The following is a 27759-nucleotide window of genomic DNA, read 5'->3' as shown; positions in this document are numbered from 1 at the left end:
GTGACAAAAACAAGATTGAAAATAGAGGCATTGAATGGCCCCATTCCATAGAAAACAATTTGGTACTGGAGTGCATGCACTTTTCATACAGTGCAGTTACCAACCACTTCCTGTGTATAAACAATGTGGTCGTGAAAGTGGTAATGATCATGTATCTAGTGTCATAGTGACTAATACTGGCTCCCCACAAGGGCGTTTTTTAATCGCTACTACTGTACATTTTATATACTAACTGCAGTACACTTAAATATTTTCCGTCAAATTTGCTGATGACAGTGCTCTGATTTCACTTCTTTATGGGTCCCATAATAATCAAGGTGATGATCTTTGAGACTTTGTTGATTGGTGTGATGAATCATATCTGGAATTGAATGTATCCAAAACTTCTTGTTATCAATTTGGAGAAAGGGTAGAGATCCCTCCAAAACTGTCATTCATGATGAGGTAGTTGAAGTTGTGTCTGAATACAACTATCTTGGAACTATTTTTGATGATAAGGTTACAAGGGACATAAACACCTGCAATTGTCAAAAAGTGCCAACAGCGTTTATATTTTTCTAACATAAGTTGAAGATGTTTGCTGTTGACCAAACCATCCTGACTCTTTTTTACAAGTCATTTATTGAGAATATGCTATCCTTTTCATTTTACTTGCTGGTATTTTAATCTAAGTGTTAAGAACAAGAACAGTTCGCAAAAGGTTACTAAAGTTGGATCTAAAATTATTATTCCTATGGCCATCAGATTTTTAAATAATAGTTAATGGTACATGGAAAAGATGTCAAATTGTATGTTTTTATGGTCCTCAATCTTTATTGCGCATGGAATAATATTTATATTCTTATATTTTTTATATTTGTATCATTATTTGTATTATTTTGTTTTTATTACTGATTAGTAAAAATCATTGATGGACAGTCACCCATTTTAAAGCCTGTTCTAATTGCATTTGTATGAAATTAACATTTGGAATTTTGTTGAATTGTCTGAATGATATCGTCAGTAACTATTTCAATTGTATGAGCTGCCATGGCATGAAATTGCCTTAAATTATTAAAAAGTATTGAAATAAAATGATTTGAAATGAAACCAAACCAAACAAAACGAAATGACACAAAGTGATAGGAATCAGTTTTAAAATCTAGAAAGGAGAATCTTGCAACTTCCTTAGGCAGGAAAAAAGCAAGATGGAATGGTCCAGAATCAAGTCCTGCAACCCAGTATCCTAATCAATAGAATACAAGCTATTAAACAAAACACTTGTCACCAAAACTGCATCAGATTGATTAGATTTTTGAGAAAGTGTGAACATTTACAACCTCTTTTAATTTTACTTCATAAGCTGATCTCTTTTGCTTATCTTGCAAATGTGGTGTATTAATGATCATGGCAAAACATGTTCATTATTTCGAAGCTGAGAGTGTAATCATGACAATCAATCATGACAAGTTGCAGGTAGGGACAGGAGTCATCTGATGTGTGGAAGCAAATGTCATCCCAAAGAACAAGCTCCGCCTGCAGGTTGGGCTTTACATAAGTATTGACAGTCAAAACATTTCAACCATAAAGTATGAAAAAAAGATGATTAATTGACCACGGACACATGGCTTTTGACCTGATGCCAAATGGAGGTTGTCAGATGGGCCATGAGGAAGCGGAGTATTGAGGAATGGCCGGGTGAGGGCAGTGAGGATACTGTACACTGGAGCAAGCAGTTTTGAGGTAGAGGTAGGTATGCAACAGGGTTCAGCACAGAGTTCTTATTACAAATTCAGCTACCCACTTTGGACTCAGACAATTTACTGATTGGTAGTGCAAATACTAAGCGTGGAATGGGGATACGACTGGCGTTTTCAGAGTTGGGAATATAATCATGGGAGGCTGTTCAGGATGGCTGTGAGCTTCCTGATAGATACTGCAGTAACAGAGAGCTTCACTTGCCTCTGACCTGCTGGAGAAGGTGGAGCCGGGATTCAAGCCTGAGCTGCTTCCTGCAGATTGAGGGTTCTGTCGAGCAGATGGCAGTGCGTTGCGTGTTGATGGACATACAAGGGTGCAAATCATCATAGGAGGGACTCAGATGCAACTGTGTGCCTGTTGCTGATATTAGTGATAATGCCATCCTGGGGCTTGACTTCTTGAGAGAACACAGGTGCCAGCTGATTTGGGAGGATTGTCCCATGCTGACAGTCCCACAGCCCCACTGCCGTGGGCAGCCCATAATCAACCATATCAAAGCACCAGTGCACCTTGCACTCACCATGGTAGAGTGGTCCTGAAACCCTGAAGGCACTTGAAGCAAGTCTACCATTCACAAGGTGCGTATGCCAGCACGGCTGCAGCTGAAGACCATCAGAAAACATCTGCAAAGCCTGCAGTCCAAAGACAAGACAGCGATGGAGAAAGGCATATATAAATGCACAGTTTGTGGGCAACCTTGTCCTACAACAGGTGGAGGCATGAGAGCCAGACTTTCCCCTGTCTGCAGTGCAAGCAACAGTAAAACGGGCCGACTATCTAGCCTGGCATGTGAAATCCCAGCATGGTGATGGTGCTGACAATAGCGGCCAGCTGGCAAGAATGGAAGTCAACGCCCCTGGGCCAGTCAGGAGGGTGGTGAGGAGCAACCATCAGAGGGGAAGATATATCCCAGGGGAAGATGGTACATGGCTGCAAAGGTTCACACTGCCGGACTGGCTGAGTGTAAGTCACCGGATGAGTTCCACAAGAACTCCAGGGCGGTTACAGCCACTCAGACGGAGGTGGTATTAATGTGAGAGGAGTTCACAAAAGTAATGTGTAAAACAACGGAGGACCCATCGGGCTGACAGACCTACCAGGAGACAGAGTCGATCCAAAAGAGGGAGCTGGGCGATGTCCTATGGAAGACATGTAATAGGGACACTCTTGGCAGCAAGTAGACTGTTCCCAACCCTCATTTTGTTGCTGCTGTGGGTAGACCCCGATGATTGTTGTGTTCTGGTTGTGAATTAGGAACCAAAATGGGGCCTAAATAAAAATAAACCAACATTCTCGTAGACATCCAGGTAGGCCTATATAAAAATGAGTGGGTGTTTTTGTTTTTTGGGGGGAAATATATATGCTGCTTGTGTGGCCCAATTACGGTATAATTTTTCAAATTAAGTAGATAACAATCTAGTAAAGGGTAATTCCAGAAATTAGGGGTCCAAAAGTGTGATATTTTTGTGTCCCTGTTACATCTGACCTTTATTTGACAAGAAATATCACCAGAATTTATTTTAGACTGTTAATATTTGTCTGGCTGGTAATGTGCATTAATTTATCACTCTTGGAAATTGAATAATGATTCCGAGTAAGAACCAGCTCCCAAAGATATAAAGAAAAATATAAGGTTTGATATTGAATGCATTAAAAATCTGTTGCTGCCTCATCACGCCAGCGTCACACACAAACGGTACAACAGACTGGCTCTTGGTCTTGAGTGGGCTTTAAGATTACATACAGTGGGTATTTTGAATGTTATTTTAGCCTCTTCACAAACTAGTCATGGTTGGAATAAATCGGTACCATGTACATATATGTACAACATTGGTACAACTCAACACTACACCCTCCTGCACTATTTTCCATTCAACGTACATATATATTCATTTAATAATCCAATCAGAACAACTAATTTGCTGTTATCTAAGTACATGTAACTTTACCCATTATACAAATGGAATTGTCGACCATGCTGTGGCACTTCATGTATGGACTGGATCATGTGTACGTATTGAACATGTGCCAATGTATCGTAAATGGCCATGGACCACGTATGAACTGGTCATTCATCCACAGAGGGCGAATCTAATATTGATATGTCCACTATCTTGTAAGTAGTACTATTGCCCGGGTCCATGTATGAAACCGATCACCATTGATTAAATTACTATGCCAACATTTAATATGACATGAACATCACCCCCAACTATTCCGTGCATGCCGATCGATGTGAGCAGGACTCTGATTCATCATTCATACAAGTTCAGGCAACAGCTAGGCTATTTCTTAAATGCTAATCGAGTTTGCCTGCAAAAAGTACAGACAAGTCAAGCACATTAGCAAGTAGCAAAATTTGCAAATGTTGTAGTCACAGCCACATGTGAAACAGTCTTCGAGCTTCCAGCCATCCAATTTTTTTTGCTCTGCTTAGGGGATGCGCATGCAATACCTAATGTGGTTTGGTACCCACACTCAAGGGTATTTTACAGTTTATTTGCATACGCATTTTTCCTTGTGTGGAAAGGTGCCCTGCTAAATGTACAGCGTGCTTCACATGTGAGTTGGGACATGTACAATGTACAGTATGTACATATGGGTGCAGTAGGTAGGCCTGTAGGCCGGAGTGGTGACTTGTATTTGATGTTTGGAGTTGTCACTCATGGGCATGGTAGGCCTGCCAGAGTGGTGACTTGGACTCGGATTTGATGTTTGGAGTTGGCTGTTGGAGTTGTGGAACGGCCATTGGTGGGTACCCAGTTCTTCACAAAAGCCGATCCGCCAATTCCGATTTTTTTTTTTGAAACCGCAATTCCGCTCGGACCTGGAGTATCACTCGCGCAAGCCTAATGCACATCTTGAGGGTTGATGAGTTTGGTTCAAGTTTCCCCTTTTGTACAGGGGCTGCAAACAGTTGTACAAGTGATATCGTTCAGCCTTCCACTTTGCCCTTTGTATTTTATAATGCATACATTTAACCTGTTTTGCATGATACTTTTGTTTTCTGTCAATATCACCACTGAAAAGTATTGGCAGCTGGCGAGCCAGGCAAAATGGGACATCCTGCAGGTGTAGTAGAGGTGAATTTAAATTTTCTTTTTTTGTTAGTCCACGTAGCTATATAGGAGTGGTACCCCAAGTTTACCCAGCAAAAACCTGCATTGTGTATACCTATGTGTAAAGTGTTTAAGGGGCATGCAGCTCTATGACCAGGCATGCTTAGGGTCTTTGTTCAGTAAGTAGGTCAGCAGCCAAGGAGTGCACATGTATATAAAGTCTGCTCTAAAGATGTGTAGGACCTGCAGTGGACTTGGTTGTTGAAGTTTGATTGTATTTGATTTGTGCCTTTTCTTGATACTGTGTTTGGTTTTGTTATTTTCTTAGTACCTGGTTCTGTTTTTTGTTTGTGCTGCTGATATGTATTGAGAGTCTTTTACTAAAACGTTGAGGTTTACTGGGTCTGAAAAAATTGAATTTCCAGGTCTCAAGTTTATGGTCTGAGATATTTTCACTAATTTTGGTGGTTTTTTGCTTTTCTTTGACTTGTCATTTTTGTTACTTTTTTGTCGGCTAAGAAGTTACTTAATAGATTGTAGATTTTTTTTTCTAGATTGGTTCTTGGTTGTTGAATAAAATATTTTTTTTTCTATTGACTTTTTTTTTCAGATCAAACACTTTTTCTGTCCTGTCTCATTTTTTTTTAGAAAGACCTCACGATTTGTCCTTAGTTGATCCCTAGTGAGGTAGTATTTTGTGCAAGCGATTTCCCCCCAGAGTTGTCTTCTTCTGGTGTTCCATTTTTCCAGATTACATTTATTTTTCTATTTTTTGGTGGAGAATCCGGGTGGGGATACTGTTCTTCGGAACTTAGCCAGGTCTCTTTTTTTTGGAATACAGAGATTTTTTTTCTGTTGTGGTCAATGGTCAGATCTGGTCAAACCTACACAGTATTTGGATAAGGTTCATTGAAGTTGCATGATGGCGGAGACTCCAAGTCCATCGAGGTTCACACTCCAAATGTCAGACACTCCACCTATGTTAAAACCTCATCAAGCAACTGCCACACCACAAGGCACAGCCTTGCCACCTCCACGCAGGCAGCTTACGCCCCAATAGATCATCGGTTTCGACCCCATCTACAAGGACATTTATCCCACACTGGCTGATGCATCGAGGACTGTCACAACACACCAAGTGAAAGGAGTCCCCACATTCACTGGACGTGAGAAAAGCATTCGAGTTGAAGATTGGATCCTAGACATGCGTTACCAGCTAGAGGTGAAGGGCAGCACAGGAAGAGTCCAGTTCCATGATGTGGTGCGCAACACAGCTGGGAGGGCTCGCGATGTTGTGCTAAATCTCGAGAGCCGCAGTCCCTTTGAAGTCACGGCGGAGGCAGCTTTTGCTGAACTTTTGGAGGAGTTTGGGGAAGATGACTTGGCCTTCGAACCCATGACACAATTTTAGGCGAGGGTTCAGAAAGGTGGTGAATCAGCAAGCAAGTATGCCATCGCTCTTGCGGCGCTCCTGAGGCATATTAAGGAGAAGGGGAGACAGCAAGGCTGCCAGAATCTGTTTGGTGACACCACGGACAGCATCCTCACCGCCCTGTTCATGACAGGGCTACGTGAGGACCGATGCAGACAAAGACTTACACCCATGCGACCTTGCAACATGAGTTTTAAAGAACTCCGGGCAGAGCTGAGGGTCATTGCGAAGGAGAAGCACCAACAGGAGGAACGAATTCGACAACACTATCAGCTGATGGCACACATCCCTTCCAAGGCAGACATCTCAAGAACCCGACGCCACCCCAAGCAGACAAGCCTGACAACACACAGAACAGCCAAGACACCGGTGTGAACCTTGCAGATATTGCGAAGTTGATGGAAAGGCAGACTGTTGCTGTAGCACAAGTGCAGCAAAAACTTCGTCTAAATTTAAATTAAAATTACATTTGTGTTTCTTTTAATTATTCCTATAATCCCGCAAGATTTGGAAATTTTCTGTATAATCTCTTTTTGGCACAATTTAATAGTTTTATTTCACATCACATGTCGCCAAACCATTACATCATGTTTTTGTAGGCTGTGCCTAATTAACATATTATAAGCTTCTTCCCAGGGCATGTGAACAGCTGTGCATTCATCACACTTTAGATACGAGGATGCATGGAAAACAACGTTTTTCTCAGACACGAGTCAGCAGTGTCTGACAATGGCATACATTTGCCACTAAAAAGTTTCGTTAATCAAGTTATAATTCCAGAGTTTGATTATTATGTGATTCCCAGATAATTCCCACGATTTTTAAGATTCCTAGAGAGCCCTTTATGGTAAGCTTTGTTATATTTTTGACCATAAAAAGTACATGTCAAATTCGCAAACTTCATAAGATTGTTAGCTAAACAAAAATGTGCCCAACGTTATATAGTATACACTCACACATACTCGTGCACATGTATTTTCCTATAATTTAGGCCCCTTTTTTCATGACTATGCTAGGATTACAAAGTAATAAGTCTGTCTTATTTATTTCTTATTGCAGATTGTTATCTAACGTCTGTAGCTGTAGCTAACGCCTAACGTCTGTAGCTGTAGCTAACGCCTAACGTCTAGTGCCCAATTTCGCCTAGTTTTCATCTTGCACTGTTATAGTTGTGTAACACCCAGTCATGCCAGCATGGTCAGTGCACAATGAGGCCTATCATCATGATACATGTATAACTAGTGAAGTTGCTAATGATATGCATGTGACGGAGTCGTCAGGAAGTATCTAGGCCCTCCTATTGTCAGTACGAGTGTGCACTTGACAGTTTCTCCACATTCACATAAGTTTGTGAACAGGCGTTTGAATAATAATCAGTGGGACTAAATGCTGAAGAATCTGAAGCATTTACTATAATTTGTCAAGAGTAAGCCGAAACTCCTCTTGGAGTCATCACGTGGTTCCTTGAGGCAGTCACACAGACCATTACACTGAACCAAGTTCTGGAAAATCAGATGCAATTAGGCTGACGTGTCAAAAGGTTGGAAAGAAGTTCCCAGGTGATACAGCCACAGAAACCACAGCAGGCTTGCACAGTCTTCCATCCTGCACCAAGATTTCATGATCAACCAAAGTCCTGCTACAACTGTGGCAGCTTAGGCCATTTCGCTCGCAGATGTCCACAGCAGAGACAACCACAGCCGATGTCAACTTCAGCTCCATTAAACAAAGGAAACCCTCTGATGCAGGGCGATCAGTGGGTTTTCATAAGTTGTCTACAAGCCCAAGTTTTTCTACTTCAGAAATACCTTTGAGGGAACCGACACCACCAAGAGATGACAAAAAGAATAGTGACCTAATTGGGCCAGTGAGTGACATGGATATCGTTATGTCAGGGAAGAAGTGCTCTGTTCTACTGGACACTGGGTCTCAGGTGAGCACCATAACTGATGTCTACGTAGACAACCATCCACACCTACTACACAGGCTTACACTTAAGGATGACCGAGTTCACATAGCCATTGTTGACAAAATGAGTTGCACTGTGGTCTCGCGAGGGGGCATTTCTTAAAAAGGTTAGTGTTCCTTTTTTTTTTTTAACTTTTGTGTTGTCATCCAATACCTGCTTTTTGGGGGTTTTTTTTGCATTTCTTCATGACCCATTCTCTTTTAAATTTAATGTAAAAGCAGTTTCCTATCAGACTCAAGCATATTCAGTTTCCCAACATGAACAGAAATGTTGTACCACCTGGTACTGCAAATTTCCGCTGGCACTCAGGGTTCTAATTGGCTGTGCCGCCCAGCACGGATTTTCCAAAAAAGGAACTGAAATATTACTGAAAATGCAGAGATGCCAACTTGTACGATTTAGGCGTAATTTTTATGGTTTGTTTTGTCTATTTACGACTGTATGATCCAGACTTGGATTTTTTTATTTCCAACACGAAGGTACAAAACCATACGTGTATAAACTCTATATGTAAGCTACCAGTAGCATGGAACTGGCCTCGTAATGTGAGCATCAGAAATGTGTTGCTGGCATCCCGCACTTTGTGCACAGACGCTGCGTGGGTAGTGATAGAAACCAGCATGGTTGAATCATCCGTTCGCCCCGATTAACACTATAATGAACAGGGGGCAAATAAGAATGATCGCAACGTGATTGTGTACGTCTATATGTGCATTGTACATGTATACATGCACCGATATCGTACACACGTGTGTCGAACATCATGAACGTGCTAAAGTTGACTGGAGTGGGAGGACTATCGAGGATTTGATTCTTGGATATTTGGTGAGCAACTGGACTTGTTTCGCGCCGTGGCAACAAGTGAGCAGAAGTTCAGGGACGAATACAAATGGGCCATTGCATAGTCTTGTCGTGGAGAAGCTTACGTATTTTGCAAAGCATGTACATTTATTTAACTGTGACATGATAAACATTGCCCATGTTAGATCTTACCACACCGAGAAGAAATTAGTTAGGCCAAGAAAAAAATAGTGCTGCTTCTGATTAAATAGGGTCAATAGACGATAAGTAAAGTTTTTTTGACAATTTTGGGGGGTCAATTGATTGGGATGAAAGTTGCCAAAAACTGCCCCAACAGTGATTAAAATAAAAAATTACCAGAATTAATGCGGAAATTTTACAATCAACAATTACAATTCACATTTGCACAATGCTAGTCAGGTAATTCCAAGTGTTTTAAAGTGACAAGAAGTTGTTGACAGGTGTTTGTTTTGAAAGAAAAGGCAGTAGGATTTGTAAACACTTTTTCTAATTTGCCGATGAAAATTCTTAGGGCTGAACCAAAAAATTAGGGTTGGGTGGAAAACCGGAGCTGAAAGTGCGATAGGATTACACTTTCATTTTGAAAATTTGACATCTTTGATTAAATGTACCAACTACCAATTTGATCGTATTTCAAGCATCAGAAAGCATTGAGAACTGCACCCATTACACTTCACAACCCAAAAATTTACCCCGCACTAAAATGGTCCTTGCTAGAACACTGCTGAAGGCTGAATTAAAGTGCGATGGGTCTAGAAATTGATCCCCTTCAGTGCCTGCTTTTTTCCTCATTTCAGAATTAATGCCCTCTGCAAGACAGCTGTTGGCATCGCTGGTCATTCTGTCCACGAAAAGGGGCTCCTTACACTTAAAAATTTTGTTTCCACACTGAATTCCCCCCATCCCTCATCCCCCATTGTAATTTTCTGGGCGTGTAGCACTACATGAATTGCAACATGAGTATACACGTTTCTTGCTGCATTTGCGTAACATTTGATTTGAACATTTACAAAGTTTACTCTCATGGTGGAACATTATCACCATTTCTTGGTGCTTACATTCTCACATACTACATCCCTATTTTGTGTTGCCGTCACAAATGGTGTTTTCCTCCAGCAGTTTGTAAGGGGGTTGTTGTATTACTTATCTAATTCTACAGTAATGGGCCTGTCCCCGCCAAAGCCCTGTAACTGTTGAACGTCTTTAATCAGTTTCCACTAGTCACCCATATTTTCAACATTTCCATTGATCAATGTCCCCACAGTTACTTGCTATTTTCTATAGTCTAGGGATTTAAGGAACAGTTGTGCCCATGGCTGTCAAGAGTTTTCTTGCCTGGTTGCTACAATACCCCTGTTGAGGAGTCCAACCAGGAAGACCGTGTTTGGAGTAGCTGTCCTTCTACTCCTACCGGCTTGAGACATCTCACGGAGTATAGCTTCTGTCTTCCTGTTGAGAAGTGACACTTCTTGCAGCACTTCTGAAACAGCAAGGCTCAGATGCATTTCCTTCTCTGGGTCAGGCCGTCCATCACGGGCAGGCTTTTCATGCTGATGGTCCATTGTGGCTTGAACAGTAGTGTCAACTGTAGTGCTGATATTGACAAATGAGTATCCTCCAGGGTTTACGTTGTCTGCCCCTAATGGTCATTATTTCTTCCACATTTGGTCACAGTACCATCAATTTTATGTGTTACTTGTCTTAATGACTTCCGTCCAGTAGCTCTGACCTCTGTTGTTATGAAATGTATGGAATCTTTAGTTAAGGGCTTCATTCAGTCACAGCTGTTGCCCAAACTGGATCCTTTTCAATTTGCCTATAAGGCAAACAGATCAGTTGATGATGCAATAGCTTGGTCTGTATTTAAAGTGTCACAATTCCTCAACAAGAATACTCCTAATTACTGTAGACTTCTATTTGTGGATTACAGTTCGGCTTTTAATTCTATCTCACCTTTTAAACTGTATAATAAGCTTAGACATTTGAATCTTAATCCTTCGATTTGTCAGTGGATTTTAGATTTTTTATTGGATCGCTCACAAAGGGTAAGGATAGGACATCATCTTTCTAAATCACTTGTCTTGAATACAGGAACACCACAAGGCTGCATTCTCTCACCTATGCTGTACTCACTATTCACCCATGATTGCTCTACTCTTTCTGATAACAATTTTATGGTGAAATACGCAGATGATACAACACTTGGCAGTTGCATTTTAGATGATAAATCATCTTATAGTGATGAAGTCAACCATTTAGTTCAATGGTGTTACGACAATGAGTTACAGATGAATGTTGAAAAGACCAAGGAGATCATTATTGACTTTACAAGAAATCCCAGTAACATTCAACCACTGTGTATCCATGGATCTGAGGTAGAAAGGGTTGACTCCTTTAGATTTTTAGGCCTGTATATGACTAACGATCTGAAATGGACATCCCATGTTGATTTCTTGGTAAGGAGGGCCCAACAACGTCTGTTTTGTCTCACACGACTGAGGAGTTTCCGGGTCAGCCAAGGTCTGCTGGTGAAGTTCTATTGGGCAGTGGTTGAGAGTGTCCTGACATTCTCAATCGCTGTCTGGTAAGGGAACACCACGGTGGAAGACCGGAAACGCCTCAATCAGGTTGTTCAAACCGCTAGCACTATAATTGGCTGTAAATTACCTGCAATGGAAGAACTTTATGAAGCAAGGGTCTTAAAGAAGTGCATGTCAATTGTCTCAGATGGATTCCATCCTGCGAATGACTTATTTCAGCGGATGAGATCAGATAAACATTACAGATCAATTCACGCAGATTCGACTTGAAACTTGAACAGTTTTTATCCAAGTGCAGTTCGCTTATTGAACGTACATGTACAGGTGCAATCAAAGTCCATCAGATGTTATTGTTATCTTAATCCCACTGTATCTAATAATCAATTGTTATTTTACCTGATATGCTGTCTGAAATTATTTGTTGTAATTCTAGTGAGAATTTTTGTAGTGTCGGTTATTATTGTTTGGTACATATATTTTGATTATCAAAGTTTTTAACGCCTGCAAAACCACAACGAATTTCAATGTATTTCAACAGACTATAGTTGGATATCAATGAAACTGAATGAAACTGAATGAAACTGACTGGCTGAAACTGACTGACTGACTGAATGGCTGACTGAATGGCTGACTCAATGACTGACTGAGTGAATGACTGACTGTTTTCAATAATCACTTTGCATGACTGAGCACAACCTTTTTTAAACAAGGTTTTTCATATTTAGACCAGCCCTTTCTGTAGCAAGCTATGATGCTTTCAGTTTGAGAACAATTACGTTTCAGAAGAGTTCTTTATTCCATGTACTCTAGTTGACAAAATTATGTTTTCCGTCCAGTGTGCATGCATGCTGCATGAGTAGAAAAAAATATGACTTGCAATACTATTGTTCCATGTCAATCACAACTTGCTATTGTTTCCCTTTTGTAGTGCTTCATGATCAAGCCCATCTTAAAAGATTATGCGAATGATTGGAATTGTTAAATTAGTTTACCATTTTAGGTACATTTTCTCTGTCTTAAGACTTTTTTTCACCAAAGATCCTGCGAAGCATTATTAAAGGGTGCATGGCACCAGATTGTTGGATTTCTATGAGCGAACTCATTGATATTTGTGATCCCACTGGGTTTTTCTAACAAGACATGCCATAATCAAGAGGGATCATAGAAATATTTCCATAAATCATGAATTTGGGACTATTAGTTTCCAACTGGGGGTATTTCTTTCACAAAAAACCCCAGACTTGTGGGCCTATTATTGACAGCGGTGGGCGGCTATATTCCAAGCTCAGCACATAGGTTTACTTGCATTTGAGGTGCTTTTTTTCCCTGTGCTTCTGTCTGTATTATTTTAAGGCATATTTTAAGGCATATGTACACAGGCTAAACGATTAATGTTAGATTGATGGATCGTTGTCTGAAGAAATGAAAGAAGGAATAAATGGGCTAGTTTCCACGTTCAACAACTAATCTTATAAATTTTCAATTCTTTCTAACATGAGGTAGATATAGAAAAGAAATGAGGTTTCTTACAGAGGAACGTAGTGAGAAAATAATGTACATATCACAGCAACAGATTCTTTAGGAAGCAGCAAGGTCCACATAAAGTAGGAAAGAATCTGTTTCTTTACTTTAAATGTCCCCATGCTTCTTGAACTTGTGGCAACCGATGAGGCATAAAAAAAGAGAAAAAGATCCTTCCAAAGACAAATATATAAATTACCTTCTTGAATTTCATGAAGTGCTGAAGTACTCCTTTGCGTCTCTTCTTCGAGAGAAAACTGTCTTCCAAATGACTCCCGCTGCAAGAGATTTCCTTTAACCATTTCTTGCTGCATTTTCCTGCCTTGGTAACTGTATCTGGATTCCATCAAATCCTTTCTGATGTTAACACTCCAGTTGGCACATAGAGCTTGCAGCACTAGCTTCAGAAGCCCAGAGTTACTGCTTGCTTTTGCAACTATTGATTTTAAAAAATAAATAAAATGTTTAATTATGTTTTGCTGTCACAAATAAAACATTCAAAAGTTTTACGAAGTTGTTTACTATTGCGTTGATGTGTGGTTATTTTCTCAATATATCACAAATGTACACGCAATCCACCCAAATGTGGCCTAGTGCTTAGGGTTTGTAGCTTCTGACCATAATGTCAGGGGTTCGAACCCAGCTGGTGGCAGTATATTGTGATCTTGGGCAAATCACTTTACCCATATGTGCCTCTCTCCACCCAGGAGAAAATGGGTACCTGTGACACACGTTTATGTTCACCCATTTGCTTCTTGGTTTGCAATGGCATCATCGGGCTAGGATACTCCCACGAGAGCTGAGGTGGTTTTATGAATGTTCTAGACTTGAAATCGAGTCATTAGTTGGTCATGTTTGTTGTCCAGAACAATATGAGCCAGCATGCTGTGTCGTTTTACAATTAGTGCTGAGTTTGTTCACCGTTGCTGCGATTTGGCCTGGATATGGCATGTGGTCGTGGGCTGTTCAGCACCAGGTTTCGGTGCTTGCCTAACAACATGATCGACCTGACCCTGGATTGGCACAGTTTGTCCCTACAATGAAATTGGAAATGTCTGGAAAAACAGTTTATCTAGTCATCCTTCCAAATTGATTAATTGCCAAGAAAATTTAATTCACACTGTGGACTTCCTCCTGATTGAAATAACAAAGAGTTCACCCTATTGTCATTATCCAATCCTAAAATTACATGTACATTGGAATAAAGAGTATAAATCAATATCCCTCAAGTACTAGGAAGATTACTCTCCAATTACCGTGTAGCTTAGAGGTAGAATCTAATATAATTGACGTCCATTCATTCCAAACAATTACAAATTTAAAGCAATAATCATCTTCAATAAGCAAAGGATTTACATGTCACTTAATCCCCAAGTACATGTGCATGTGCCCGTCTTATTAATTTACATGTCACAATTTGCCCAACATGTGCCTGTACATGTACATGCAAGTGATATACACAGTAACTTCCTTCAATTAAATGATCTAAACCACATAACCCCACATAATTACTGCACCATAGATACTACTCATAGTTTTGGTCTCGGCACCATGGACGTTGATACAGATATATTTATATACATGTATACATGTATATGCAAACCAGACTTGTCTGAGCACATTGCTATAAGGCCGCCATTATTTTACCGCTCGAGAGTAACAAAACCATTTGCCCAATTTACCCAGAAAATAATGTATTTATACCCTTCCCACTATGTCTAACAATTTCTCCACTCCCCTGGAAACCCATTCGATGATTAACATGAAATTTACAAGCCCAAGAAAAGTCAAATTTACCTATTTAAATTTATGAAGTAGACAGGCCAACAGCAGAGGCGACGGCAAACTTGAGGAATGCCCCCGCCACCATATGATGGCGCTGTTGCTATACACCAGCATACAAGTATATGTAGGATATACATGACATCCCTCACATGTGCACTAGAAACTGTTGAATTTGTAATATTTTGCTAGCCCTTTCTTTGTGATTCATTGTTATTTCATTGCAACACATCAGCAAGCAACCCTTTCACAAGAAATCATTACAGTGACTTAATTATGGGTTGACAATTTGAATAGAAACACATTGAACTATGTCCACCCTGAATTACATACTACTACCAGAGCTCCCAGTTGTTGATTGTTTAAAAACTGCACTTTCCAATACATTCAACCTAAAAGCATTGCCAAATAGCTTCCATGCACTGAAAATTACTATGAAGTTGCAGTAAAAACATGTCCATGAGACTACCCTGCTGTTACAGTAAGGCTTGGTTGCTTATGCAAAATGAACTCAATATACATGGAATGTCTTCGTGGATGTGAAAGCCTTCCTTATGTAGCATGGAAATTCAAGCCTGTTGCCACCATAATATAAGTCAACAAATTTCACAATATGGAGCCTATTGATCCACCCAAAATACTTAGAAGACAGGTCCAAAGTAGATTGAGAAAGGCCTGCCTGTTGTAGTGAACTTCCGACAATATCCAGCAGGTTGCGTGCAAGTGAGACGGGTACGGATGAATGAATGAAGACCTAGGTTGAAAGAGGATGTCCAGGCAAAGAGGCAGGGGTAGGGGAGTGTCTACCAGTAACCTGACAATGCATGGAAACCACGGTAGTCTGGGCCAGAATGGGGCAATGAGGAGGATGCAAAAGTTGTCCTGTTCTAGCTTTGACAGCACCCACGGAATGAGCTACGGGGGAGGAAACACATATGCCAGAAGCCTTTCCCAGGGGATGCATAGGCCATCTGTTGCCCATGCTCGAGGGTGTGGATATCAAGTGCAGAGGGTTGAGAGCTGGGCATTCAGGTAAGAAGCGAAGAGGTTTATGTGAGGCCTGTGTGTCTTGACTACCTCAGGTTGGAGCATACACTTTGCAGGACAGACCAAGCCCCAGGACAGGGCATCCACCAGGTTGTTTTCTGTTCTGGGAATGTGTTCAGCAAATTGGCTGATGGAGTTTTTGGTGGTCCAATAGAGAAGGTGCAAGGTGAGGAGGCAGAGGTGAGGAGAGCCCATACCCCTTTGATGCTTGATATACACGATGCTACAGCTGTTGCATTGTCTGACCGGACCAGGACCATCTTGCCCTCTATCAATGAGCGAAAGTGAAGAAGAGTTTTGAATATCACCTGTACATGTAGTTTGAGTAGGTTGATGTGGGAGAACTGGAGGTTGGGCCCCAGAGGCTGGAAACTTGGTGCGGGTGAAGACAGGCCCCCCAGTCAAAGTTTCAGACATCTGTTGTGATCACCAAGTTGTGTCTCAGTGGTATAAAGGGGAGGCCGACGGTCAGGTTGTCTCTTGTTGACAACAAAGGCAAGTGAGGGAGAGCCAGGGTCGACATAGGGATCTACAGGTCAAGAGAGCCCCTGTTTAGCTTGAAGTGAGACAGGAGGAAAAGCTGGAGGAGCCTCAAGCGGAGATAACACCGGGCAACGAGGTCTACGTGGCTGGCCATGAACCCCAGGAGGTGGAACCATGCTCTGGTGTTCACCTGTTGATGTTCTTGGAACATGGTGAAGCACTGTATTATGTTGTCCATGCGGTCGTCCATGGGAACAGTGATGCCGCTGTGTAGGTCGAGAATCGCCCCAAGGTAGGTCGGATTCAGGGATGGAGCAGGTCTAAACTTGTCATGATTGATCAAGAACCCCAGATGAGACGTAAGGTCATATGAGGCCGAGGTGGCAGTAATAGTCTCATCCTTGGAACGGCTGACTATTAGCCAGTTGGCAAGGTACTGGAAGATAAGGATGCCAAAACATTGGAGATGCACCCCAATAGTCTTTACCACCGTGGTAAATACTCTCAGGGAGGTGGAGAGACCAAAGGGAAGGGCATAAAACTCGTAGATGTGATTCTTGTATGAAAAACAGAGGAATTTGTGGTCCTTGTGGTGGAAAGGGATATGTATGACAGCGTTTTTCAGGTCAATTGAGGACGCCCATGCCAGAATGGTGAGCCACTGCATCTCGGTACAGCCAGTTTCCATCCAAAACTTCTCTGGTCAGATGAACTGGTTGAGAGGTGTCAGGTTTTCAAGATGTATTTTTTTTCAGGTTGATAACCAATCTCCACTTTGCCAGTTCTTTCTTTGGTGTGAGGAAGAAAGTGGACATGAAGTCTTTCTTCGTGAGGTGCTGCGGTACCGGTAGGATGGCCTGTTTCTGAAACAGGTCCGAAATCTCTGACTAGAAGGGTCGTTGTTTGGCTTGATCAGTTGGAACTGCCCTTACAAAAATGTCCCATGCAGATCCCATGGGCAGCCCATGGGACCCCATGTGTACGCCATGGGACTGGCAAAAAAATAATGTTGGTTGAAGTGATCACCATGGGACATTTTGTGGACACCATGGGAACACAATGAGACTTTTATGATCAGCATGGGAACACCATGGGCTTTTTATAATTGGCATGGGAACACCATGGGGTTTTTATAATCAGCATGGGAACATCATGGGGTTTTTATGATCAGCATGGGAACACCATGGGGCTTTTATGATCAGCATGAGAACACTGTAGGGTTGTTATACTCTACATGGGAATACAATGTGATTTGCATGTGGACATCATGGAAACGCCACACAAACACTATTCAAATTTTTGCAATCATCAAGAGAACACTGGGATTTGCATTGATATGGCATCTACATAGGTACACTTAGAGGCTTTGTTGTATTGTAACTGCTGCCGTTAAAATGCAGCATTGGCATGAACTACAGTACACAGTTTGCAATGGAATGTTGATTTGATGACTGCAACTTTGCCCGTCACCATGAGATGCACAGGACACTCACCATGGGAGGCATGGGTAAATCACCACAGGACGCAAGGAACAATTGACATGGAACAATCACCATGGGATGCAAGGGACAATCGACATGGGAAAATCACCATGGGACGCATGGGAAAATCACCATGGGACAAATGGGGCAACCACCATGGGACAAATGGGAAAATCACCATGGGATGCAGGGGAAAATCACCATGGGACACAAGGGTAAATCACCATTGGACGCATGGGTAAATCACCATTGGATGTGTGGGAAAATCACCATGGGATATGACAATTAAATTACCATGAGAATATTTTGGGAGATTACATGGGGTTCTTGAAATACGCAAGGGCAAAATCCCATGGGTAAAAATCCCATGCTACATGGTGGCCAATTCATCATGTAATCCCATGGGAAATTTTCCCATGGGATACCCTCATGGGACGATTTGGTAAGGGTGGAGTCAGCTGGAATGTCATGTCAATGCACATGTGGTCAAGCAGAAGCTCCGGAAAGACAGACGTTGAGGTGTCTGTCCTTAGTGGGTGCCACTTGAAAGATGGACGACCCTGGTTGTCCAGTTGTGGTGCAGGGCAAGGGAGTCCCTGGACCATCTGACATTTGAGTAGGCGGAGTCAAGACTCTGAGGGGGATACACTCCCCATCGAGAGGGGTTCATCCTTGTTGGATAAAGGATAACCGGGATTGTGTGCTTGGGGGTTGGGATCCGTGTTAACCTCGGCCAGGCAAGGATCACTGTAAACTCCCAGCGGCCTGAGCTGATACTGCCGTGATGGTGTCTGAAGACTCTACTGCTCAGCCCTGGAGTCTGGCAAGAACGTTCTGGGCAGAGGGGGCGAGTACGGATCGGGATCTGGGTATGTAGCAGTTGGATGATGTGGAGGATAATGCCTATATGCATAAACAAGATTTCTGAAAAAGCATGTAGCCTTACCTTAGTTGAAGGGGAGTCACATGTGTCCTTCATCTTCTTTTCCTTGGAAGGATGAACCGAGGAAGAGGTTCAAGTGAGTAGCTTGCATTTCTTCCTGGATGATGACTCGGACTTGGAAGGGTAAGGAAAGGCCAAATTGGTCAGAGACATATCTGCAGGAGAGAGCCACTGTGCTTGAGTATCTTTGGAAAATTGGGCAGGCACAGCAAGTTGAGAAGTCTGACGAATCAGGGATGGAGGCTGGAAGCCCCAGCAGTGAAGCAGTCCGGGGCCTCAGTGGATCTGGTTGGAGACTGGGCGGCGGTGTTGCCAAGTCTGTCCAGCAAGCTGTGTAGTGTGAGCTGGCCTACGTGCCTCAGCATGATGCTCACACTGCAGCGAGTCTCTGTGCTCTCTTGGTATTGAATAGGGTACTCACCCATGCTCCAGACGGCCTGATGAATGTAAATGGGCCAATATCAGTTCATAGAAGGCCCAATCACTACAACAGTAAGGGTGGAAGGGGACTAGGGAATTAGAGCCTCTGGGTCGTGCCTCTCGACCATGTTGGTGGTGGCCCTGCCCGCACCAGCCTGGTAAGCCAGGGAGAGTGTGAACTGGCCTATTCACTTCAGCCTGACACCTGCTACTAGAAGCTATGATGGAGACAAATGTAAATTAGGGTATGGCTAGGTTGAACCCCCTACTGACCGTAACGAGAGGGAATAGGGACACACTGTCCTATTCCTGGCATTTGAAGGGACTGAACCGCCGCACCACAGTGTCCCTACGAATGCTAGCAAACCCTTGCTTGTGTGGTGACGTGGACCAGCCCCTAACAAGAGACCCGGCACACCCATGCCGCGAGCAAAATCTAGAAGGGGGGTGGATGTCCCAATTAAGTCTCCCGATCTTGAAGTTTTAATATGATGCACATAAGAAAGGGAGATACGAAGAAAAACACCTACAACTCTGACAATAATCAAATGCAGTGAGGGGAAAAAAATAATCTTTTTTCTGTCACACAAGGTAAACAAAACATAGGAGGGTGATACAAAAAGGGACTCATAAAATGTAGCATAAAGACCATAGAAAGAGACACAAAGAGATCTCTAGACACAAGCTTTATTACAAGAACAGGCAAATGCCTAATGTACACGTCCAAAACGAAAGGCATTACAATTTGATCAGAACGGAACCGTCTTACCACAAGCTGTATTAGGAAATAGCTGCTGATCGTAGAAATAACACACAACATAAAATTAGTGAACGAAAACTCTTGAAAAACGTGGAGTTGGACATTACACATCCAATCATAATGGTGCTAAGAAAAAGAAGACTGTGGCAGCTGTTCTGCTGGGCATTATGGAAGTTGAGAGTCCACTACCGGCTGATGAAGAATTTAGCATGTGGTATAATGGACTACAGAAACATGAAAATGTATTGGCAATCTAGGTAGGTTGAAGGCTGTAGACTGAAATATTTAGGTACACATTGGTTAACCTTGTATAATCGTAAAAATGCATGGATCCTTTGAAACCCAATGTCATTGGGGGGTGTCTGAGGAACACCAATGCCAGTGGTTTCCTCCAATTCCATGATCATCCCCATCCCCTACCCATTCACCAACACAAATTTACACCACAGGAAACAGTGGTCACAAACTCAGTTTTATATTATTGGCTGACTGTTGGAAACACCCATCTGTCCCAAGTAATCTCTTGCTAGAATCACAAGTCAAGGCTTAAGTGGCCTATCTGGCAGGTTTAGAGACACGGGTCAGCCCGGAAGCGAAAAAGTTGGGGCTGTTGGAGGGGGAAGGGGACTGGTTGATTGTCCATGTGATAGATTCCTATTGCAAGACTGAGGGTTGGGTGTGGATGACTGGGTGGCTGCGGGCATGCTGCTGCCATCGAAGAACCTGGCTAAGTTTTCCATAATTGTTTTGGGGGCTAACAGCACTTTTGTGCAAGTAAAGCTGTTTATGTGTCAATTCACCTGTGTCTCATTTTCTCTTGGAATCAACCGAAGAATAGGCCCCCTACGACCAGAGGGAGCTCTTGTAGCATTGTCTTTATTCCCTTGTATGGTATACAAATACACTGCATCCAGAGCTTTGCTCACCACAAGGTTGCTGGCAAGGATATAGAAAAGTGGTCCAAGGCAGCACACACACCTCTGTTGATGCATTTAAAGGTGACAACCATGGCTCAATCTAGCCGTGAGAATATTTCATCCACTTAGACCTTCTCTTCATCAACACACTACAATGCAGCTAAACAAACATCACAAACAATCAGGTATACCAAACATGAACTTGGCTCCTGCATTTCCCATACACTTTCAATGAACACTGAAAATTGCCCACAACAATGAGGGACTAGTCTACTAGAGAGAATACTTACCCATAGAGTTTCACAAGCATTCCTGCATCAGAGCCATAGTGGAGAGGTGGGTGGAAGTGATAATAATTGTCTAATAGACTCATCCCACACTGCTGTTGGGGGAGGACTATGATGTTTATCTTCCCAGGTAGCATCTACCTATGCAGAGTAGCACTGTTTTTTGGTGGCGGGTAATGGTGAGGATGCATAACATAGTGGAATTGAACACTAGAGACCTTAACATGAGAATATTGACAGGTAGAGGTTGGAAAAAGGATGTCACCCACCTCTTGAGGTAGTCCTTATTGTCTCAGGAGGCATACCTTACGTGAGGCGTCAAAAATATTTTAAGCGTTCAGCCATGTGTGAACGGCAACTATCATTGTCAATCCGCCCGTCCCCACGTGTGCCAACGCCGCCGTTCTGCCCGCGTTCCTTTAAATAGTGCATTCATGGAGGCAGGGGGATTATGCGTACACATGGGAAGCCACCCAAAGTACTGTGGAGGGTTACCACACAACAGTAAGTATCTGATCTATCAGCTGATTGCCCAGTTTTCACTGTTCGCAGTTCTCAACAGCAGACAGTTTGCATTGTGTGTGCCTATGGGGTCGTCATTTCCTGGCTGGGATTCTTCAAAACAAATATCGTTCTGCTGTTGGAAATAGTCAACCCCTTCACCAATATAGAAGATCTGTGCATATCAAATGTATATATTTTGAATACAAAACTGACTCAAAGATTTTTGCTCGTTTCGAAAACGTGTGTAGTCAGTCTGCACTGCAGTGGCGTGTTGTGTGGTTGTTCACATGGATTTGGATTTCTCTGCAGGAGAATTCTTTTTCATCAAAGACTGATCAGAGGTATTGTGGAAGAAGTGATAACAAATTTCAGGCCTTGGAAATATTTACATTGCACTTTATTCATCTTTAATTTCAGGAAAAGGATGCAAAAGAGCATTATTTAATTTATCCCGGGCTGTACATCCACCAAGTAACTCTACACACTTCTTAAAAAAAAACAAGTCTGGCTTGCATCCAGGAAGCTGGCCTGAGCAGGCCCAGGATTCTCCTTGGTAATACCATGGAGGAAGGACACAGAAAGAGTTGTAACTCAGGCACTTCAAAGCGTCCAATGATGGTCGCCGCCGAGTCTGACGAATAATAGAAAACATTCCAAAAATGCCTTATTGCTGCCTGCATCTTAGCTGTACAAGTGGGGCCAGTAATATCCTGGCAATACTTGTAGTTTTTTGCTTGCAATTAAATACAAACTTTAGATGTGACCAGGAAATAGAGAGAGAAAAATTCCTGATATAAGACCTACTTTTGCCATCATAAATAAACTTTTAAAATTTTGACACACTGTTTCATTATCAATGCAATATTTTCATTATCCTCTGTCCAATATACATCAGTGTCACAGACTTGGAACGAATTTGGCTAAGACTGGCCGACAAAATGTTCACTACTACTGGAAAGCTTAGTTCATAAGCAACAAAATATGCTATTTCATCACAAGGAGTGATCGTGAAATCGCATAAAATACGTCTTTGTACAAATGCCACAATAAAAATGATTCAAACAAAACACAAAATCTTACAAACAGCTTGGCTATTTATTCCTAAAAGAAGTCCAGAAGAAAGCGTTCGATAAGGGCAACAACTGCACATGAACACTTCGGGTATACAGCCTAATAAAAGCAACTGCGCAAACACTACATTGATGATGTTGTCGGTTCATATCAAGCACCAACGATGGCATGGATATTCAACTTCCTATGCTGCAGTACACAACGTTTTAGGGATGCAGATTACCAACAAAAAATTGCGGCGACGATCATGGGGTACAAAGGGAGCTTATGGTTGCAAAACAGGTGGTGGGTAGCAGGCGTGCGCTGCGCTCTGGCTATGGGCATACTGGGCATGCCAGAAAGTGGTAATCGGCCAGATGTTATAGCCCGGGCAGTTCAAACTCCTTCTGCCTCCATGGTAATACTGTTTCTAGGCAACATAACATAACTCTTGACTTGCCATGAGTGTTGAAAATCCACCAACGACTGCTTTGCTTGCAAAGAATTGACTTATGAATCGGCTAAAGCTGTCCAGCAAGTCCTCCTAGAACTGGCAGCATCTTCAAAGATAATGTGACCCAGACCCAAATACTTTTACGATTGGCATTGCGTCTACCGGGACAATAAAGCTGTCAATCACTCCTGGGAGAGTTTTTATCTCTGATCGACATCACTGAAGATGTGGTGGGTCGTATTTTCCTTCTCTGTGGTCGGGTCTTCCCTTGTCAGTGGTTGGTCTTCTCCGTTGCTTTCAGCAGAAAGACTGACGGACGTTAACGCCCTTGTGCGTGGAGCCCAGACTCGCTCAATAGGATTAAGTCCCGAGTCCCCCGGGCAGTATGAAGTGACCACCAGGGTATCCAGGTTTACTGTCTCTGAACAGGCAGGCATAGTACATCTCATTACCAGTACATCTCATTAACAGCGTGGTTGACGTTGAAGTCGGCTCCTCCGTCAACAAGAAGTACCAACAGAGATTTGCCAGCTGATACTTCTTCAGCAACACCAAGATCTCCAAAAATGTCGTTCATGTGAGTGGCCACTGAGCATGGAGAGTGGGGACTTCTGAGGACAACTAATGCACGATCCTTCTCTGGTAGCCTGAAATAAAAAAAATTGAAAACACAAGAGTAAATCAATAAAACTCATTGCAAAATCATGTTTGCCAACAGAAGCTACCATGTTCTGGATCAGAAAAGTGTGGTCAGTAGTCAGAATCTCAATGCCCAGGTTGACAGAAAGGCTAACGTATCCTTGTTCCCATATCATGTGCATGTTGAGTGCACTTAATTGATTTGAAAATATTATAGGTACCATACTGTTTTCTGCATTTCAGTACTTTGAATCAATTTGTGCCAACACCTATCAAAATAACTGGAAGCTTTAGATACTATTAATCATATTATAAATATACTCACACAAAGTTCTCTCTGCCAAGGTCATCTTTCATCATTTCAGTAGATGGCCGCATACGCAGATACCCTGAGGGCACGATGAGATGACCAGGTGTGGGAAAATCGTGGTCACTGTAGTTTGGCGCATCTTTAATGGGGTAGAATGTAGAAATATTAATCTGTCGGTCAACAGCCAGTGTTTCCTCCCCGACCTTTATCTTATTCTTGTTGTCTGCCGAGTACACAAAAGCTAGGGTGTTGAACTTCGATGCCAACTTAAAGAGTACAGCGCACTCTTGCCGAATAAAAGTGGCTGTTCTCGGTGACTCTTCGGTTGGAGTTTTCCTTCGCTGGAACACACGTATTGATTAGACCTTGGTAGTATGAGATTGCTTTGTTGCCCTTGTTAGGGGGCACCATCCAGCAAGCTATTGTCTGTAGACCTAACAGAAAGGTATAAACGTATGTGGTATTAAGTTCCTCATTTGGTTTAATCCTTAACTTAAAAATTAGCAAATCTTGCCATTTTCAGTCCTTTTGGGGGCTCTTGGTAATTTCTTAACACTTAATTTCGATTGTTGTCTCTTCTTTTGCTCAAATTTCAATTCCTACGTCTTTTCCTATGTCTATGTGTTGCATTTTTGTTTCGCGTTTAAGTCAACAGGTTGCAGGTTCAAGTTTACACAAAATGTATATCTTTATAGTGTTTCAGGTCTGTTTAAATACTTTACCATAATAGTTATACTACCACTTACCTAAATTTGGTCTTTCAGTCTGCAGATTTGGGATATTGTGGAGCAAGATTTGTTTCACTTATTTCGATGTAGACCCACATGTCCCAGTCTCTTCCTGCCGTCTTAAATGAGCCTTGAACCCATTACTTTTAATGAAGGATCATGCTTCATCAACAATTGTGGGATATACGTTCTTCAATGATGGGTGGCCTTTGGGTCTTTACACCTGCAACTTCTGCTCTGGAGCTTTGCACTTTGGACTTTCATTCGGACTTTCAGCCAACTAATGTTCACTTAGGACAGGTTGCAACAATTTCTGTAAAATCAGTACTCTTCTCAAGAGACATGATTTGCATATATACGCATGCATATCAAGGACACTGAAGGTGGAGATCTACACGGAATTCCCACTTCCCACTTTCCGACCACTCAAGCATGCATGAATCGACAAATAAAACAAGACGCTTGCGTCCACAAGCCACAAGCAAATATACTGTGCCTTGTTTACATTTCATCCTGATCCCTTTTCGCACGCTTTGTGTGGAAAAACCTTGCTCATATCTTGCTTTGCTTCAAATGTCGCTGCAACTTCCTTAAAACATATCTAAATCTATAACGTTGATTGCCCCTTGCTTTTTTCCTCTCCTCCTTTTCTTATCAACGTTGTATCGAAACGTCCAAGAATATTCAATAAATGTGCCACCATTTCATTATTGTCAACCTCAAGTAAAACACATCATTTTCCTAGCTCCAAATTGCAAAAGACTTTCAGTTTCTAGTCTGGATTCCGGGATACCGAAGAAATGCATCACACTATTTTTCCAAATTATGTTTTGGAACGCTCCATAATTTCTACAGCAAAAAAAAAACTTTAAAAAACCACAAGCTAGAAGTCGATTTGTTTCACTTCAGCCAGAACCAATATAACAGCATATTTTCTGACAAAGCATGCTGTGGCTTAGAAAAAGGAAACATTGTATGAACTCAAAGTACTCCCCATCATTGTATCATTCAAGAATTATATAAATTAAACAAATTTGTTTCATTATTTTCGGCCTCACAGATATCAAACAAAAGCCCCCTCACTGCACAAAATTGACTGACCCATTACGTCAGGTAAAAAGGGAATACATGTGTTTAATACTTCGATTTATCACGTTTATACTGTGATGGATGCCGTGATCCAGACTTTACAAGTTACATGGGCATTCTGATTGAAACATGGATCCCTGGCCATCAGTTTCAATTAAAAAACTTTTTTGTGTCATTATTTACTTGTTAATTAAAAAAGCCAGGAAATGGTGGTGATAGATAAGACTTGGTAACCACAAACTACTCAGGTGTGGAAACAATTGAGAGCTGGAGTCCAACCAGACCTGAACGATGCTGGGGCAGGAGTTACAAAAGGGTGGGGAGTACTTTGAGTTCATACAATGTTTCCTTTTGGTACAGCCGAACCAATCAGCACAAGTTGGAACAAGCTTTGACTTCAGCATACAGAGCACTTTACTGACAAGAACGTCATTCCTGTTGTTGGTTTTGCCTTGTCAACACATCTCTCTAAAGTTGATCCTTACAATCATGTCTAGCAATAAAGTGACTTTTCTTTCCGTTATTGCAACACAGGTGCGGCGCGCAATGCCTTGCACGCCTTGTTATGTAACACACTTCAGCGTTCACTACATATAAACTCTAAGCCTTCTGTTCAATTTCACTCTCGGTCGAGCAACCTCACCTCGCTTTCCGCACTTTGTACTCCGCTCATTTCTGGGTATTATGAATCCTTCTAACGCCAATACCGCAAACCAGGAAATTCTCCTGGAGAAACCTGTCTAAATCTATAGACAGTAAAGTGGAGTCCGCAGTGAAGAGGCAGTGTACCATTGCCGATAGCCCGCCAGACTCAAAAGCAAAGGTAACAAGGACCAGTACCGCTACGGAGAAAAGCTATCCGGCCTAATCGACACCGCCCTAGCTTTGATAGATGCCAAAGACGCCGACATGGCCAAACAGGCCCTAAAGCAATCCAATACAGATATCACACAACGTCAGAAACTGATCAAATTGGCCGATAGGTTGTCCCAAGGCTGGGCCACTGTTTGAGAGTACGTCACAGATGATCTAGCTGAAGACTCCGACGATGAAAACCGACTGCAAAAGGCAGAGAAAATGGCCACCACTGAGAAAGCAGAGGCGGCAAAGAAGTCTAAAGCTAAGGATCGCAACCCTGCATGGTACGTTCCTCCCGTGCCTTCTTACCGTTCCACTCCTTTTCGTCCCTTCGGCCGGAAGTACCCCTATCGCCCAGAATTCCGCACCTGCTTTCAGTGTGGAATCGCAGGACATGTCCGGACCAGCTTCCCCTCCCTTCGATCTCTCCGACAACCTCAGCACAGATCAAAATCTTCAGTCAACGATTCCATTACAGCCTAGAGACTAGGAAACTCAAGAATCGGCGACACCGGTCCCTACTGGAGTTCAGGGTAAGCTAAAACCTCGCATTTTATTTTGGCGAGACACATTTAAGTGCAGTACCTTCGTTCAGGAGGTCATTTTTGAAGGGTATAAAATTCCCTTTTACGTGACTCCTCCCCCTATTCATTTACCAAATAATAAATCAAGCTTATCCCATTCTAAATCTGTCAAATCCGCCATTGAGGATTTGCTTGCAAAATCTTCCATTGTTGAATTGTCCTTGTCACCCTATTGCTGCAATCCCTTAATGGTCGCAGAAGGATAAAAGTTGAGGTTAGTGCTGGACCTTAGACACCCAAACAAATATGTCTGGAAAGAGAAATTTAAGTACGAGGATTTGAGTCATATCGCACCTTCGCTTGATTGTAACCAACACTACTTCTCATCTTGAGTTGGGAT

The 27759-nt window shown here is 42.3% G+C and overlaps 1 protein-coding gene and 1 long non-coding RNA gene across 9 annotated transcripts in view; both read right to left on the bottom strand.

Annotated features, from left to right (window-relative positions):
- LOC110989242 (uncharacterized) overlaps positions 1-27759 on the bottom strand; it is a 515163-nt gene that overhangs the window by 233516 nt on the left and 253888 nt on the right. For all 8 annotated transcript variants that reach the window (XR_015425756.1, XM_087138535.1, XM_087138534.1 and 5 more), the window contains one exon: positions 13283-13519. Coding sequence is in view for 7 of the 8 variants with exons in the window: in XM_087138535.1 (XP_086994661.1) it covers positions 13283-13519 (237 nt within the window). In the remaining variant the exon portion in view is untranslated. The remainder of the gene's footprint in view (positions 1-13282; positions 13520-27759) is intronic.
- On the bottom strand, positions 19234-26154 carry LOC147798759 (uncharacterized). The gene is made up of 2 exons (XR_015425747.1): positions 24176-26154; positions 19234-23858 (listed from the first exon to the last, which is right to left on the bottom strand). It is a non-coding gene; the product is annotated as an uncharacterized LOC147798759 (long non-coding RNA).

This window comes from Acanthaster planci, linkage group LG06 (assembly GCF_054643075.1).
Source record: "Acanthaster planci isolate LZ-2023a linkage group LG06, COTS_SCS, whole genome shotgun sequence".
NCBI lineage: Eukaryota > Metazoa > Echinodermata > Asteroidea > Valvatida > Acanthasteridae > Acanthaster > Acanthaster planci.
The sequence above is the reverse complement of the archived record's forward strand: the minus strand, read 5'-3'. Positions and strand labels throughout refer to the sequence as shown.